Genomic DNA, 18,169 nt, shown 5'->3' on the forward strand with positions numbered 1-18,169 from the left:
AGAGGCGCTTCACTGGAAGGGTAACTTGGTGACCACCTCTGGGAGGAACGGTCCTTCCTCGAGCAGAGGGCAGTAAAGCAGAGTTTAAACAGCCCAGGCTGCATTTCCTCCATTCTCTCCATCCCAGGAAATGGCTCTAGTTAATGTTCAGCCCAACACCTGGACACCTTCCCGGTTGCTCACCTCCCGCACCCAGGACAGCACCAGTCTGGCCAGGCCACCTGCCGCTGCCCCCACCCTCGTCCACACCATGTTTCCTCTTGTCCAGACTCCCAACAATTATCTCCTAAGTTGCTTCCCTGCTTCTGTTCTGCCTTCCCTAAAGTCCCTTCTCTGTATAGCTGCTCAGGTCATGATCTTAAAGATATTAATCATATTATGTCACTGGGACGGCTTAAAGCCCCCTGGTGACTTTCTGTTCCACTTGAAATAAAATCGGAACACCTTCTGCGGCCACGCTAGCCCCCTAGCCAGCTCAGCCTGCTCCCCTTCTCACACCAGCGGGTCACCCTTCAACTGTCCGGCCCTCGTTCCGGCGGCCTCTCCTTCACACAGCTGTCTCTTCTGCTTGGAGTCCATCTCCCCTTCTCCTCCTCCATGCTTCACCTCCTCAGACAGACCTTTCCTGACCCTGCTAAATGCAGCTGCCCAGGGTCACTGTCATGTCAAACGGTCCATGCCCTGCCTAGCCCTTGTCACTATCAGAAATTCTCCTGTTCCTTGTGTTTCTTCACTGATAATTGTGTTTCCCCCCACCAGCCTTGTGCGTGGTTCACCACGCATCACCCACGCCTTGGAACAGTGTCTCGCCCAGTACAGTCCTCCCAGTAAACACCTGTTAGGTGAATGACCAATGAAAGAACCCATCTGTTCCTAATACTGTATGTTTGACAGTCACTTCACCTCTGGACTACAGCTTCCTCATCTGTACAATAAAACTAACAAAACACTGGATTTTCATGGGGACGAGCTCAAGGGGTGAGCGTGGACAGTAGCGTGTGGTACAGGGCACGGAGGATGCAGAGCGAGCCGGGTTAACAGTGCCCCTCCCTGTTTTCCAGGAAGTCTTCAGAGGAACTGGACATGGACAAGGTGACCGCGGCAATGGTACTGACCAGCTTGTCCACCAGCCCTTTGGTTCGAAGCCCTCCTGTGCGGCAGAATGGTAAGCTGGGATACCCGGCACAGGGAAGGACCCCGACACCGAGAATAGAGCTTGTCTTTGAGGGGCCCCATTCCTGCCAAACACGATGAACAATGAACCCTTGCCCATTAGCAGGGAGCAAGGGGAAATGTGGAAGAAATGGACCCCAGAGCTACCAGCCACCTCATCGTCCTGAAGACCCCACTGCATCTCATTCATACATCCATCCATTCAGCTCACCATGTATGAATCCCCACCACCCTTCCCCATCACATCTTTGAGTAGTTGTGGTCCTTTTTTTTTTCCCAGATAAATGGAGATGGGTCTAATGAAGTTTTTCCCCAGCATTTTTTTATTCTGTTTGATTGGAGAGGGAGCTGAATCAAGAACTCTGAAGATTAAATGTCTTGAAAAAGCATTACCCCGGACCCCTTAATCTGTTCTTTCATTCAATACGTATTTAGTAGGTACTGTAATAGATGGCTTAAATGCAAAATTGAAACATGTCCATACTCCCAGGTAGTGAACAATCTCCCTGGGGACAAAAAAAAAAAAAGACTATCACAGCTGTATTAATGGCGAGCATTTATTAAGCACTTCACTATGTGCCGACTCCTCAGCTTGCTTTATCTCATGTAATTCTCACAACAATTTTATGAGATGTTATCACTATTTTACAGATGGGTACACTGAGGCACTTGGGGATTAACGGACTCGAAAGAGCAGAGCTGAAGTTCTATTCCATATCTTTCTGATTCCAGAGCTGCTATCTTAGTCACAGTACAGGACTGACTCGTGTAATTCAGTGTGATAAATCAGGAGGGCAAGGGAGACGCGATGGGAGAGTCTGGCAGGAAACGTACCACGAGGGGCCATGTGTGCCTGGCTAGGAATTTGGACATTGATTTGAGGCTATATAGGAGAGCTGTTAAGTGATTTAGGCACTGAAAGTTATGACTGGGTTTACAGGCAAAAAGAAAAAACAAAAACCAGGTGGGTATCCTGAAACCTGGTGGTCACAGTGGGGACGAACAGGGCATAGCTGAGAAATGGGAAGCAGGCTGAAGCAACAGGACTTGGCGATGGACAGAGAGGATGAAGGAGAGTGGGTGACAAGGGTGACTTCCGGGCAGCTGCTGTGCTTCAGCAAGGAGGTCCCATCCCTGGGACGGGGACTGAAGGCAGAGGAATACATCTGTCAGTGAATGATTGGAACAAGAGGTGGGGATGCTGAAGACGATGACAGGTCCAGTCTGAAGCACGTTTAGTAGGGAGGACCTGAGGATCCTCCAAGGGGCAGCGTCTGATGGAGATTTGGGTACAGCCCGGGAGAGCTGGGCTGCTGTAGAATGGGAAGGCAACATTTTTGAAGCCAGGAGAGAAGATGCGATCACCCTGGGAGAGTAGTGGAAAAGTGGAGGGTGAAGAGAAGATGTCTGAGGGGGAAGTGATGAGGTTTCTCATCATGTATGGAAAAGAACCCAGGAAGAGGCTGAGGGGGTACTGGAGATGGAGGAGACTAGGAGAGTGGGATTTCATGGAAGCCAAGGAAAAGCATGTTTCAAGGAGTGACATCTGATGTTTCAGAAGGTCAAGCGTGGAAAGGACTGAATTCTACACACGAAGAACTTGGTGGTTTTGGCAAGAGCATCCACAATGGGCTGACTACCCGTGAAGTGGAAGCCACACTGCAGTTCACTGAAATGTAAGCCACCAAAACCACTGAGTGGAACTTACCAGCCAGGGAAGACATTCTCTCAAAAGCCAGCCTAGTCAATTATGAGATAGAGTATGGTTCACACATAATCCAGTTGTGAACATGAGGCGTTAAAATAAATCTGTTGGACGTCCACTGAGTCCCCACCAAAACTGGCTCCAACCCATTTGTAAGTGGGAAGAGGGATCAAGATGCTGGGAATTCAGATTAACACCAGAAACCAGGAATGCCACCGTGATGACTCACCATGAGCTGGGGTAATGTCACCTCTTCCCACAGAGTCGATACGGTGCTCTTGAGATGAGTCTGATCTTTCCTGCTGTCTTTCTCAGCTTGGCCAAGCTGCTAAAGAAAGATTATAGTAAAAGCAAAACTGAAGTCATCCCCAAAACCTATTCCAGGAAAAAGAAATTACAGAATGTCATGGAATCTTCAGGGAGAAAAAAGTAATTGTGATGTAATGATAACTTTTACCATTCGATTTTTTTAATTGAGGACATTTTAAATATTCCTTTGCCTTAAAATGTTAAAATCAAAAGAAATCTTTTGCTTCTCCAGTACAAACTTTTCTTAGCATAGTTATAAAGTATTCATTATGTCTTAAAAAATAACTACCCAAATAGTAATCCCAAATTGTCTATCATTTATTTTGCAACAGGAAGCAAATTCTTAGAAGGGAAAAGCAACTTATGATAATGATGGCTTTTTTAAAGAAACAAGGATTATCTCCAGGATTTTTGTATATCAGTGAAATTTTGGAAACTCCTGTGATCCTTCACTTTACTGGAAAAGGATCATTTTGTTAGGATGTAGGTCTGCAAAGAGGGTGAGATTCCAGCAAAATGCCTGCCTGCATTTTTTGGTAAATACTTGTTTAAGATTAAGGAGACACTGTTCTCTAAAAACTATTATGAATGGGTTTTGACTTTTTTGCGAAAAATTTGTTTCTATATCCCATTGTCCTTCTGATGAAAATGTTTCTAAAGGAAATGTCATTCGCCAGTAAACAAATTAACTTTTGGCACTGGCTTGAAGCAGGGTAACCGCACGGGAACAATAGATGGTTCTCAAAATAATTTTAGTTCCTCACACTTAACATGATTACACATCTAGCATCATGAACTTATTTTATTTTACGAGTGCACGCTGCGGGATATTTATAAGCCTCCTGGGCCTGCCAAGTGCGTCTGTCACACCAGGTAATATTACCGACGGCTTTACATGAGGCTCTTTTTGGAGTTGTGTTGTATCGAATGGAGCTTTCTTATTTATAATAGGCGGCTCAGGTCCAGGGAGTGAATCTGTCTCTGTGTAGACTGCCGGGAGGGTGATGCTAATTTGGTGGTGTTGATGCTGTCAAGGTGTGAGCCTGCATAAATGACCACTCGATTCTGTTAGAGCCTTGCTTTAATGAGATGGTTAACTTACTTCTGCTCTTCAACTTAAAACTTGGTTCATCTAACCGAACTTTTTGCTTGACATAGTTGGGGAGTATGCTAAAAATCTATAATTAGGTGAAGGTAGTCAGGAAATTTTTCCATGAATGCTGGTCTCCCATTTGTCTTCACGTCATTACTAATGACACAGATGTTAATGGCATTTTTTTAATGAGGCATTTTGGGATTTTTTTTCCTCCTTGTAGTTAGAATACAGTTTTAATATATTCAAAATGCACATTAATATGGAGGAGAGATGATCCAAAAAGAAAGGAGAATTTATACCAATGCTAATTAAGACTGGGCATTTTGAAAAGTAAAGCAAATCTTCAGTGATTAAAAGAGCCCCCGAAGACATTCCAACTGGGCAGAGATCTCTCTACATTAGCAAGCATTTCATCATGTTTTCCCCCACAAGTGGAAAGGTAAAATTTAACTCCAATCTTAGCAGTAATTATTACCAATAAATTCTTTTCTGCTCTCAGCTTTGCCAGATGAAAAGAAGGATGCTCACAGCACAGGGTCTGCTCTCACTGAAGGCCAACTGGTAGACCAGGGTTTGTGGCCGGGGCCCTTCCGGGTTATGTAATTACTAGTCATAATTACGTGACAAGTCACTTAACTCCCTGGTGCCTCAAGGTTCTCGGCTGCAAAATAGGCGTGGTAATCCTTACTCTGAAAGAAAGATGTGAGAATGTGTAAGATTGTGTGAATGAGCTTTGTAAGATAGAAAACACACACCCAAAGTAAAACTATTATTTGTTATAGTAAGCAAGATGGTAAATGGCTTTAGGTAACTAATTAGAAATTATGTCTCTTGGGTTCTTAAATCTTAGACTAACTTTACCTATGTCTTCCAAGGACCGCAATCCTGTAAGAAATTCCTTTTAAAAAGTTAAAAAGCGGGTGGGTGGGTGGTGGGGTTGAAGGTAGGGGGTAAAATACCGCAGATGATTCTCCCCTTAGAAATACAGTCTGCAGAGGGAGGGTGTAGCTCGAGTGGAGCGCATGCTTAGCTTGCACAAGGTCTTGGGTTCAATCCCCAGTGCCTCCACTGGAAAAAAAAAAACTAATAATAAATAAGTAAAGCTAATGACCTCCCCCCCCCAAAATAAATTTAAAAAGAAAAAGAAGAAAGAAATACAGTCCATAAATGCCAAGCTCCCCAAACTTAGTGACCCAGAACTTTTTTTTTTTCTTGTTTTCATATCATCTCTACTTTCCTCCTCAGGCAGTAGTGTTGCACAAAGCAACACACATCAGAAAATAGAAAAACCTGCTCTCGTGTGGTTAAAAATAACTAAATGTTTATAAACTCGAATGCAACTTTTTTTTTTTTTTGAGATCTACGTAGAGTAACACTCACACACTCAGCTGGTGCGCGTTGCCGAGGGGGCGGCAGGTGCCGCGTTCCGCCAGCGCAGCGTCCAGGCCCCGCGCCGCCCCCGCCCCGCCCCCTCCCCCCGCGCCCCGCCCCCCCCCGCCCCGGCCCCGCGGCCCCGGCGGCGCTGACGCTGTGCTTGTGTGGCCCGCAGAGGGCCTGAGCGGGTCCTGGAAGGAGGCGGGCGGCGTGCCCTCCAGCAGCAGCAGCAGCGGCTACTGGAGCTGGAGCGCCCCCAGCGACCAGTCCAACCCGTCCACGCCGTCGCCGCCGCTGTCCGCCGACAGCTTCAAGCCCTTCCGCAGCCCCGCGCCCCCGGACGACGGCATCGACGAGGCGGAGGCCAGCAACCTCCTCTTTGATGAGCCCATTCCCAGGAAACGAAAGGTTGGTTTCGGGGATTTAGTTGCGGGAACGTGCTTTCCGTCCGCCTTCCAAGGGCCGGTTTGAGCCTGGGGTGGTGATTCCGGCACCCCACCTCCCCTCCTCGCCCCTTTTGATCGACAGAAGCAGCCTCTGTTCCCCACCAACTTTCTTTAAAGTTTCCGAATGAATGAAGGGTCCTGATAGAAGACGACTAAAAATGACTAAAGTATTGATGCGCTTCTTCCAAGCACGCGTTCCCCCCCCCACCTCATCCCCACCCCCTCCCCTGGTTGTAAGTTGCTGCACTGGCCAAGAGTTAACATCGGGAACGTGGGACTTAACCAGTGTTGGGAAGTTAGAAAACTGGACTTCAGGCTTGGTTTGGTAATTAACTCGCTGTCTTTGCGGGACTTCACTTTGTCATCTGTAAAATAAAATGCGTATGTTTCCCTCTTTCCTGCTTCGCTGAGCCCTGAAGCGTTGTTGGGAAGAATATTTTGCATCTTATTTTTATAAAACCAAATGTGAAACATACATGAAGCGAACATCTGAACATAAGGAGTACTTACATACCCCAGATTATGTGGTTATTCAGTCAGAAGCGAAAAAGGAGATCTCATGTAATTGATTTAATAAATTCATTGATTACACCTTTATTTGATCCTCACAGCAGTCCTGTACGGTAAGTGTTCTTTTCCCATCTTGATATGAGGAGACTGAGGACTGGGGAGCTTGTACACTTAACTGGCTGCTGTCATGCAGGCTAGAAAGGGATTCAGACCCAGGTCTGCAGAAATGAAGCGCGTATCCTTTTCAGTCTCTTCGCATACGTTTAAATTATGATGTTCACTCACAATTGTTTGAAGCCTGTCTGTTTCATAGAATAAAGAAATATTACTACTGTATCTAGAAAACAGTTTAACATGACTTTTTTAAATCTCCATGTAAACATGTAACCATTACTGTATTATATATTAGTCTTTTAATTTGTAATTGGTAGCTTCATTATTAATGACTATTCATAAACAAAAATCCAAAGAAAATGCGGAGGCCTGCAAGGCCTTTGTTTATCCCCCCAATTCATTTCAAAGAGAAAAACAAAGAGATGGCACTGGTCCAACACCGTCCCTCCCTGCATCTCTCTTAGCATCCCGCAGCATGTGTACTGGTGGTGGTGCCACAGCCACTCTCTCTGCCCCGAGCACAGGGCGTTAATGTAGTCTGCAGTCCTGCCCAGAGGCAGTGGAGTGAAGAGTCATTGTTTCACACGCCAGCCCATCGGACAGGGGGCCTGGAGCTGTTGTGGCCTCCTGTGGGTCCCCAGACACACTGGGTCCTCGCTTGACTAGTCAGGGAGAAAGGCTGGCCCTTGTATCAGCAGGAACCCGCAGGCAAGCAGGCTGCGAGGACACGGACTCGCGTTCTGTCGTTTCATGCTGCACAGACTTCCTCTCTGGGGCCTTCGGAGCACGTGGTCGTGGCTCCATCAAGTGCAGCCCAGCCTCGTGGCCGGGACTCACAGCACAGGGAGCCAGCGACGCTGAGAGCCCGCCACAGCTTTTCATTTCTCATGTAGCCCTGAGCCAGGATGCACACTCTCGCATTACAATTACGTTGCATCGTTCAGAATCCTGTAGGCTTCAGCTCGATTAGGGGATAGTCTAGTCACCAATGGAAAAGAAAATAAATTTCACTATAAAGTGGTATTTCCTTGAAGGGCACAGACCCACTCTGCAGGAGTCTGGACAGTAGGAGTGAATGAGTGAGTAAGAATCGTATTCCTCCTCCTTTCTTTATGACCTCTCCCTCTATTCAGACCTACGTTTCCCCAGGCTAGTACCAACAGGATGAAGCTCATAGTCTCTAATTTTTTTTTTATTGAAGTGTAGGTGATTTACAATATTGTGTTAGTTTCTGGTATACAGCATAATGATTCAGTTATACATATATATTCTTTTTCATTATAGGTTATTACAGGATATTAAATCTAGTCCCCTGTGCTGTTCAGTAGGACCTTGTTGTTTATCTATTTTATACATAGTAGCTTCTACCTGCTGGTCCCAAACTCTTAATTTAACCTCCCCCCCCTTTGGTAACCATAAGTTTGTTTTCTGTCTTTCTGTTTTGTAAATAAGTTCATTTGTGTCATTTTTTTAGATTCCACATATAAGTGATATCATATGGTATTTGTCTTTCTCTGTCTGTCATAGTCCCTAATTTTTCATGTGTATCTTAGATAGACCAAGCCATTGCCTTCTGAACGTTAAGTTACTTAGATTAGTGAGAGTAACAAGAAAGCAGGATGGTTGCAATTTATTTTTTTAATGTACTAAGTGTACCAATATTTATCGAGCAGCCAGCAGGCACAGTGCTCAATGCCCTGAGGATAAGGCGTAACCCCTTCCTTTAGGGTTGGAAGTTGAGTGGGGGGACACTGACGTGTAAAGAGGCAACAATAATTATGAGTGATAAATACTGTGCTCACCATGGGGTAGAAACACAGCAACTGTAATGCAGCTACTTTTGAGTTTTAAAAATCAGATTTCTAAAGATTTCTAAGAGTTAACTGCCTAATCCATTAGGCAATATGTTCTAGTTGGTGAAACTCTGCAGTCATTTATTTTCCTCTTCATTCCCTCAGTTTCATAATATCCATTGGAGACCATGGGCAGTTGTGATGGTCACATGTCCTGTGGGGACTGTTGGAGAACCTTCTAGACCAGTGTGTTCCAAACTGCAGGTCTCAGTCCACTAGTGGGTGAATAATCAGTTTAATGAGTTGATACACGTTAATGAATAGACAAGTATTATATCTTGATGCAGTTGTTTCAATCGTACATTTATGTGTCCACGGTACAAAATGTATCTCTTAATGTGGCTCATGGTCGAAAAGGTTTGGGAGCCCCTGTTCTGTATTGTAAAGAGAAAACATGATAAGTGTTCAACGAAGGAGCCCGGATCAGAAATCAGAAGATCCACATTCTAAACTCAGCTTTGCTACCCTGAGAACTCAAGGGATGCATTTCAACCCTCTGATCATCAGCTTCTTCATTTGACAAACAAACCAACAGGTATCATCAAGCCTCTCTCAGGACAATCGTGAAGATTAAATGCGACCAACCATATGTAGAAAGAGTTTAAAAGCCCTAAAACCCCATGTACTGGGATGTAGCAACTTTGTTTTCTTTTTTTTTAGAGGGGGAGGGGAGTTTATTTAAAATAAATTAGGCTTATTTGTATACTTTTTTATTGAAGTACAGTCAGTTACAATGTGTCAGTTTCTGATGTACTGCATAATGTTCCAGTCATGCATGTACATACATATATTCGTTTTCATATTCTTTGTCATTAAAGGTTATTACAAGATATTGACTATAGTTCCCTGTGTGGTACAGAAGAAACTTGTTTTTTAATCTATTTTTATATATAGTAGCTAACATTTGCAAATCTCAAACTCCCAAATTTATCCCTTCCCACCCCCTTTCCCTAGTAACCATAAGATTGTGTGTGTGTATATATACATATATATATATATATAATTTTTTTTAATGGAGGTGCTGGGGACTGAACCCAGAACCTTGTGCATGCTAAGCACACACTCTACCACTGAGCTACACCCTCCCCCCTGGAATGTGGCAGCTTTGTAGCAGACAGTTTAGGACCCCAAAGTAGAGGAGGAGAAGGCATACCCTATACTGATTATGAAGCAATGACCCTGATCTTCCTCCTCCGTGTGGACACTCTCTCATCTCTTCCACCTCCCCGTCCGGCCTGGACCCCTCACGCTCACCTCTAAATGGTGATTCCTGTTCCGCTTTGTAAAGAAGAGAGATTCATTCCTAGACAAGGCATTATCTCCTGCTCTCAGGAGTAAGCAAGAAACATTTGCTGATAATAACCACATTTGCATATTTAGTAATAGTTTCCAAAATGCTTTTAAATGCAGCATGTCATTTAATTATCCCCCAGATCTTTGGCATGTTCATATGCCCATTGTGCAGAAGAGGCTCACTGAGGTTATGTGAATTGCCCAAGATTGTGTCGCTTCTAATACGGCACTTAAGATCAGCTTAGTTGAAACAGCATCGGTGAAACTCTTGAGGCAAATTAATTCAGAGGATCCACACCACATTTCCCTCTGCCACCCAGAAGAGAGTAACATGGAAAGAAAATATTGAGACCCAGCTACAGCCAATATTACATGGCAGAGTGGGGAGTGGAGTGCAGAGGCTTCACAAAGAAATCAAGACAGAGAGTGGGACTCCAGGCTGGAGGGCCACTTCCCGCATGAAGCACCCATCGCTCTTAGCAAACCCTTCAGCCAAGGTAGCAGAGGATGCAAAGAGAATAAATGAAAGGTTTCTTTCTCCTGGCTCTGGAGGTCAGCCAGCCAAACTGCATCAAGCCCTGTGCTAGCAAAATTTTTCCTCTGGAATTTCAGACTGACTTCCTTGCTCAGAGAAAACCCTGGTAGTGTGAGCCAGGACTCTGGGATTACCCGGAAGGTGCAATTCCCGTCCTGACCACAAGGTGATGCAATGGCCCTAAATATAGCCACTTGAGGCGTCTGGGAGAAAACAAGTCTATGAAGGCGGAGAGTTCAAACCATCAGTTCCTGAAGGCCTCTAAAACATCAAGATGCACTGATAGCTATTAATGTGGTTTTTGTCCATGTCAGATCCCTGACTCTGTCAGATTTTGGATTTCTCCGTGCCTCAACAGGATCAAACAGCTCCAATACGCATGTGACCTTAAGCAAGTCAGCTGACATCTCTAAGCCTCAGTTTTCTCATCTGTAAAATGTGGAGATTAATAGCAGCCTATTGATCAAGTTGTTGTGAGGATTACAGGAGCCGTACATGCTGGCTGCTAATTTTTTTTTTCCTTTTTACCCATTTGACAACGCATTGAATGGAAATTTGTGAAGCTTGGGTGTGGGCAGAGGAGGCCACCTGCCTCCACCCTCCACCCTGACTCCACGTTTACCGCATCTTTGTCACTGCAGCACAGGACATTCTGGGCCCCTCGGCCATCCCAGCCACGTTGGTCTTGTTCAGGGTTATTGGGAGAGGCCAGGCTACATCAGGTGAGGGTAGCCATGACAGGAATCGGGGGCCCTCTGAGGAAATCTGACTCAGGACTCTGCATCTCAGAACATCAGCACAACTCAAAGGCAGTCAGGAAATTCCAGCCGTCATCATTTTCATTTATTTCGCAGGTGTCTTGACCGTGAACCGTTTTGACCTGTGAACCAGGAAGATGTCTCAAGTCAGAGCGAAAATTGCTCAGTTAACATAAGGTGCTTCAGTCGGAGCTGTACAGTAGTAAACAGTGAGCTCCCATGTGCTCCACCCTGCACGTTCAATCCTGCAGAATCAGAAAGCAGTGAATCGCTTTCAGTTGCGAATGACTGCTCGGGAGAGAAAGCTGAGCCCCGAGGCCCAGACGAGTTCGCTTGTTGCCAGTCTCTGCGCTGACTTAATTCCTCGCCCACTAATTTTGAGCAGAGAAGTGCCTTCTGTAAGAAGAACTGCCGACCCAGAAATAGAGCCATCTGCTGGGGAGGCCAGTGCTAAGAAAAGCAGCAGCTCGGGTCACACTGGAGGATTTCACAGCGACGGCACAGCATTGCCAGCCAGAGCTGGGGAGCCGATGGACCTCAGGGAGGATCGGGGCAAAGAAGAGTGGGGTGTAGGCAATCTAATGGCAGCATCTCGGACTAGCCTGCCCAGCAGCGTCTGGCCCAGGCACTGGAGCTCAAAGGGCTTCGGAAATCATCCAGCCCAGCCCCCACCTCTCCAAGTTACGGGACTGCTTGATTCTGTCAGGAAATGTACACTTGTCCCCAAAGATGAGATGCCCTTTTAGAATTCACTGATTGAGCCAATATGTAATGACGAGGGATTTCTATTAATTCAGGAACGCTTTTGTTGTTGTTTTAGGAATCATTTGAAATCTACTCTACAGTTAGGTATCATTTCCACACAACGAACTGAATCCATTTTCAATGTATAGTTCAGTGAGTTTTGACTAATATCTCCACCTGAGTCACCACCACGCAGATCCAGGCCAGCACTCCTTGTGTTCTCTGTGGTCGGATGCCGCCCTCCACCCCGGACAGGCAGCCACTGTCCTGGGATCATACAGTGTGCACTTTTTATTAATGGAGGTACTGGGGATTGAACTCAGGACCTCGTGCATGCTAAGCACGCACTCTACCGCCGAGCCGTACCTGCCCCCACCCCCACAGTGTGCACTTTTTGGTGTACAGAATACCAAGTGTTGGCAACAGGAACTCTCATTCATTGCTCTTGGGAATGCAGAATGGTAGAACCACTTTGTAAAGCAGTTTGGCAGTTTCTTATAAAGTTAAATATATACTTACCATGTGACCCAGTAATTCCACTCTTAGGTATTTACCTAAGAGATATGAAACCATGCCCGCAAAACACTTGCAGACACATGTTCATAGCAGTTTAATTCATTGTCACCCCAAACTGGAAACAGTCCAGATCTCTGCAAACAGGTAAATGGATAAACAAATTGTGGCACATTCATACCGTGGAATATTATACCACAATAAAAGAGAACAAATGACTGCTGTACGAGACAACGGACAAATCTCAAAAGCATTACACTGAGGTGTAGGAGCCAGACACAAAAGAATTCATTTTGTATTATTTCATTTACAAAAATATCTTTTTGTTATTTTTAAGTTGTATTTATTACCACAGCATCTATACACAGCACATCTAGGTGGGAGGTGTTTAATCCCTGCTTGGTATACATTTGAATTTACCTATCACTTTGTGTTAACCCCACATGCCTCACGGATCCAAAATCGCTCACCTTGTTCGGTCCTCCTATTTTACAAATAAAGAAATAAAGCCCCAAAGTGGTGAAGTGACATGTGTAAGGCTGCCTTCCCAGTAAAGGAGAGAACTGGAACCCCTGTACCTTCTAAGCAGTGACTGATTGTTTTTTTAAGACACCACTTCTTGGTCTTTTGGAACCGTCTGAGGGTCTGAGTGGACTTCCTGATACTGAAAGAGACATTGGAGTCTCTGCTAAGAGGTGTGGGTTCCCACGAGGCAGGCTGAGGGAGCATGTGTAATGCAGCACCATTGTCTGTGCAGAATAATTGGTCCCTCTCCTCTCTGGGGAGCTTGATATGTGAGCGTCCATCCCCCCATCCCAACACACACACACACACACACACACACCCCAATCCCAACTAAAGCACACCTGAGGAACTTCTCAACTGCCTCAGAAAAGGTGGCTTGACATTAACCCCAGGCTGCTGTAAGGTAAACTGGATATGTGATGCTCACAGACCCTCTGGAACGTAGCTTTAATTGAACTTATTCCTGGGTGTGTTACATAAAACTTCAAAATCCAGCCATGTTTTCACTCTTGGAACTGAAGGTGACCATCAGCAGTGCTGTGTACCAGTCTGGATTCGAGCAGGAAAACAGAAGCTACTCCACATACTCTTAACTATGAAACAATTCCAAGCCAGCACGGAAGCTCGCCATGGAAAGGAAAGCAGAGAGATGACGGAAGCCTTGGCCAAAGATCTCAGCCTATAGCCCCAGAGCAGTTAATGTTGGAGACATTCTGGATGTTTCTGCAAGGGGGAGACCCTCCAGGAAGTTCTCTCCAACTGTCGTAGCCCACAGCACCAAAGTTGGGTAACTCTGGAGAGCTTTTCTGGGAGCTGCTGCGAATGTCACGTTGGGCACGTGTAGATTCCATGAATCCTGCTTGTAACCGCCAGGGGCTTCAGCTACCTAAGGCAGATGTGCGGAAGACCCTAGCACACTGTGGCTTCCAGCTGACAGTGGCCTCCCTCTACCTCGGACACTCCAGCCTTGTGAGCATCTGTTCGGGCTGCGGCGGGGAGCCAGGGCGGAAGCACAGATGGGCTGAAGTTCAGGCTTGGCAGCCGGGACTCTGCCAGCAGCTCTGCTTGGTTTGGGCTTCCTTGGGCGAGCTTAGACCCATGTGGCAATCTGGGCGCTGTTGATTTGGCTATTTTTTCCTATTCTCCTCCTTCCATGGCTGGCTGTCCTTTAGCATAATAGTGAGTAGTCTGTAGACAAAGGATTTGTCTCCATGGGATGTAGTTAGCAGATCTTGAAAAGTACTTAACCACCATTTAAGGGGCCTCATGGTTTGACACAAGGACGTCCTTCACCAGGGGAGGGTATAGCTCAGTGGTAGAGGGTGTGCTTAGCACGCACGAGGTCCTAGGTTCAATTCCCGGTACCCCCACTTCAAAACGAAACCGCCCTTCTCCTAGGTGAGGAAGTCTCTTGATTTCATTACAGTTGAGATGGCCATGCTAGTAAGCTTTTTTCTCCAAAATTAGTCAAGCAGGTATCATAGGGTGGCTTCTGTTTTTCATTTAAAATAGGGTAATTTGTGGGGGGAGGGTATAGCTCAGTGGTAGAGCGAGTGCTTAGCATGCAAGAGTCCTGGGTTCAATCCCCAGTACTTCTGCTAAAAAAATAAATTAAATGAATAAATAGATTTAATTACTTCCCCCCTAAAAAAAAAACAGCAACACAAACAAACAAGCAAAAAGAGGCATAACACTTCGAGGGCCTCTAGGGGAAAAAAAAATCTGTATGATAAAAAATAAACAAATCAAATAAAATAGGGTAATTTTTACATTTGGAAATTAATGTCAAAATAAGATACCCTTTGCTGGTATTTCCACTATGCAATAATACATTTTTATTTGTTTTACCTACCCATCCCCAAATATATAATGTTGTTTATTTTCTTGTATAACCTACTTTCCCACCATTTCAGTCAAGGTCCTCAAGGAAACTGGTGGTACTCAAATGGGGTAATTGAGAAGTCCAATAGAGAGGCTCTTTAAAAAGGTATGAATAGGGTTGGGGACATCAGAAGGGGTGGTTCAGTACCCCAGGGGCAAACAGTATTACTCCCTCCCAAAGCCTGAAGAGGCAAGTAAAGAGGGGTTTCCAGAACCCAGAGGGTGACTAACACTTTGGAAATAACCAGTAGAGGTAGAAACTTTTGGAGGAGAAATGTAGCCGCTGCCCACCCGTGGCCAGGCAGAAAGGATGCTGAGAGAATCCACACCCTGCTGCCTTCCAGTCTCTCCTCCTCCCTGTCCTCCCACTGGCCAGCACCACCCAGGAGCCAGTGAGGGGCCCCCTTGATACATAAAGGTCAACCTCCAGGGCACTGAGCAGGGTGGGGAAGGGAACAGCGAGAAACCTGCAGGGCAAATGAGAAGTATCAGCAGCTCCCTTCCTAGCCTGGGAGCTTGTTTCTTCACGTCAGAGCTTTTCTCAACTTCATTTTTAAGATTCCTTAATATACAGTTACATGGAATTAGTGTAACCAATCCCCCCTCCACCGTCAGCCTTGAGATTATTTCTGATTTTTCACTAGTCGAAATGTCAGTGTGGTTAATACCTTTATACACAGATCTTTGCAGACGTTTTGAATGATTTGCTTAGGTTAGATCCCTGAAAGTTGAACTGGGTCAAAATTACAGGTATTTCCAAAGCTTGTCATCTGCATTTCCCCCAGATTTAGAGATGGCACATACTGGGCGTGAGTAGATTATGGGACCAGAGCTCTGACAGTTTGGGGTGATGGGGTAATAAACGCAAGATGTGTTATTCAAAGGAAGTAAATGTGAGATGTCTTGTTCAAAAAGATGAGGTAGGGAGGAGGGTGTAGCTCAGTGGTAGAGCGCTTGCTTAGCCTGCACGAGGTCCTGGGTTCAGTCCCCAGTACCTCCGTTTAAAAAAATAATAATAAAATAAATAAATAAATCTAATCCACCACCCTCACATTTTTTTAAATAAATAAAATAAGATTTTTAAAAATAAATCTTTTAAAAAAGAAGAAGAAGAAGAGGAAGAGGAGAAAGCGAGCCTCCCCTCTGTGAGGGGGTTTGGAAATGCTCATCCTTAAGCACGGTTTCTGGTCTCCCCGCTGGGTGTAATTACATTTCTGGGCCCACGTGTGCAGCCACCTTGCAAATCAACAAGAACTTTAGCCATAAACCCAGAGTGTAAAAAAAGGCCTTCCAGTTGCTTATGCTAATGACCTGAGTCATAAATGAGACAGTCATTTTTCCTGCGGCAGATTTTCCATTCTCTTCTGGTGAACTTAGACCTCCCTCAAGTAGCTACCTGGGCAGAGTACACAGGGTTGGAAGAAAAAGTCCTATGTAGAGTGAAGAGAAGACTGTCTAATTCAACCCTCACCATGACCACCACTGAAAACTAAATTTATAGCCAGTTAAGATAATGAGGTGGCAATCACGGTAACAGCTGAGATCCTTGTGGAAGAAGGTGGAATTGTGTCCTGGTGGAGAGGGTGGTTCCCGGAGCCGGACTCCCCAGATTCCTCCCCAGCTTTGCTAGAAGCTGGCTCACTGACTGGGCATGTTGTACTGAAGCTTTCCATGAATCTGTAAAATGTGATGATAATAATTATTCATCTTTTAGGATTCAGTGAGATAAACTCTTAGCATAGCACCTGGCATGTGCCGAGCGCTCCGTGAACGTTAGATACTGCCATTAACACCTAACTGACCTTGTGACCACCTTAATGACAGTGAACTAAATGCTCCTGCAGGTCTCAGTACTCAGGAAGGATGTAGGAAAACATCTGAGGTCACCACAGTCCCCGCCAGATAGAGGGTTTCCTAGAATGGCGTAGTGAGTTGTAGTCAAGAGAATGGGAACCTGTTACTTATCTAATGAAGGAAAAAAGTACTTTGGGACGACAGAAAAAAATTGCTGGGCTAGTTTTCATCTCACTTTCTCCCCTTTACAGAACTCCATGAAGGTGATGTTCAAATGCCTCTGGAAGAACTGCGGGAAGGTGCTGAGCACTGCAGCGGGTATCCAGAAACACATCCGGACCATTCACCTTGGGTAAGGCAGCCCTGCCTTCAGAGCCTGGTGTAGCCGCCGTCAGTTCAGTCCAGGACCACCTGCACTCAGGCTGACTCTTCCACCCTGTGCCTTAAAAAGTCTGAACACAGGAATAGGGGCTGGGCTTGCCTGGTCTTCCTTATCACTGTGGATGTGGCCACCACAGATGACAGAGGCCAGTATGGCAAGTGGGAAGAACGTGGACTTGAAGTTGTAAAGCCTTCCTGATATACTTACAAAGTGAGATTAAGGGAGTCACTGCTCTGAGCCTCTCAGTTCCCCCTGAAAATGAAGCTAATGATATCATTCCTGCAGGGTCATGTGTAAGGGTCAAAAATAAAATGTATATGACAGTGACTTGTAAGAGATGAAACACTTAGGGTAGGGGATCCTTGGACCCCCAAAGTTGTCTGTCAAAGGGAATGTGCGCCTTTCTCCTGATAGAGAGCAGTCATGGCTTTGAGGTGCAGCCTGAAAAGGGTTTAGGAGCCACGGGGTCCATCAGCGCTCCTGCTGCGGTTCCTCTGATGTCTGATGACCTGCTCTCTCAGTTTCTGTTGCTCAAATAAGCCTTTCGTTTGTACCACTGACACTTCTCCTTGTGTTATAGAAAAACCTTTCTAAGGAAAGATTAAAGTCAGTTTTGAGCAACTGGGGGGCAGTGGTGGTTCAGCCTTGTCCTTTAGGCTCTGGGTCTCTCTTGTCCCGGGTTCTGGGACTTAGAAGGGACCTTGAGAAGCTGTAAGTCATCGCCAGTGTGCATAAGGTGAACCAAAACACATGATCAAGCTCCCAGACACTTGGACACAGAGGAGTTCTTTCAACAAGATGAGTGTTGAGAAATAAACACTGCAGTCACTTTGGCCAGCAAGGGATAAATTTAGGAAATGCATCGTCCATAAAAAAAAGTGGTATGAAAAGAAAACAAAAACCGGTCCTAAGGTGATTTTGCTGATTCGTGCGGGGGTCTCCTTCAGGGCCTGGAGAGAAGCAGAGCTCTAGCTCTCTAACCTGAAGGTCTGGGATGCTGGGGACACAGCCTGACCATTCCAGGGCGCAGCACATGGAAATTCACCAAGCGCTGTGGGTGTGGCCCAGCAAAGCGGGCCTCCTCCTCCCTGGCCAGAGGGTCCACCTCATCCTCCAAGAAACACCACACAGGAAACACTGACAGGTGCAACGCGCTTCTGTTTC

The 18,169-nt window shown here is 45.7% G+C and overlaps 1 protein-coding gene across 1 annotated transcript in view; it reads left to right on the top strand.

The window, feature by feature from the left end:
• The window catches only part of ZNF704 (zinc finger protein 704), a 175,383-nt gene that overhangs the window by 136,154 nt on the left and 21,060 nt on the right, over window positions 1-18,169 (top strand). The window contains exons 3-5 of the mRNA XM_031692306.2: window positions 1,062-1,165; window positions 5,833-6,065; window positions 16,875-16,975. Coding sequence (XP_031548166.2) covers window positions 1,062-1,165; window positions 5,833-6,065; window positions 16,875-16,975 — 438 coding nt within the window. The remainder of the gene's footprint in view (window positions 1-1,061; window positions 1,166-5,832; window positions 6,066-16,874; window positions 16,976-18,169) is intronic.

Source organism: Vicugna pacos, chromosome 29, assembly GCF_048564905.1.
Source record: "Vicugna pacos chromosome 29, VicPac4, whole genome shotgun sequence".
NCBI lineage: Eukaryota > Metazoa > Chordata > Mammalia > Artiodactyla > Camelidae > Vicugna > Vicugna pacos.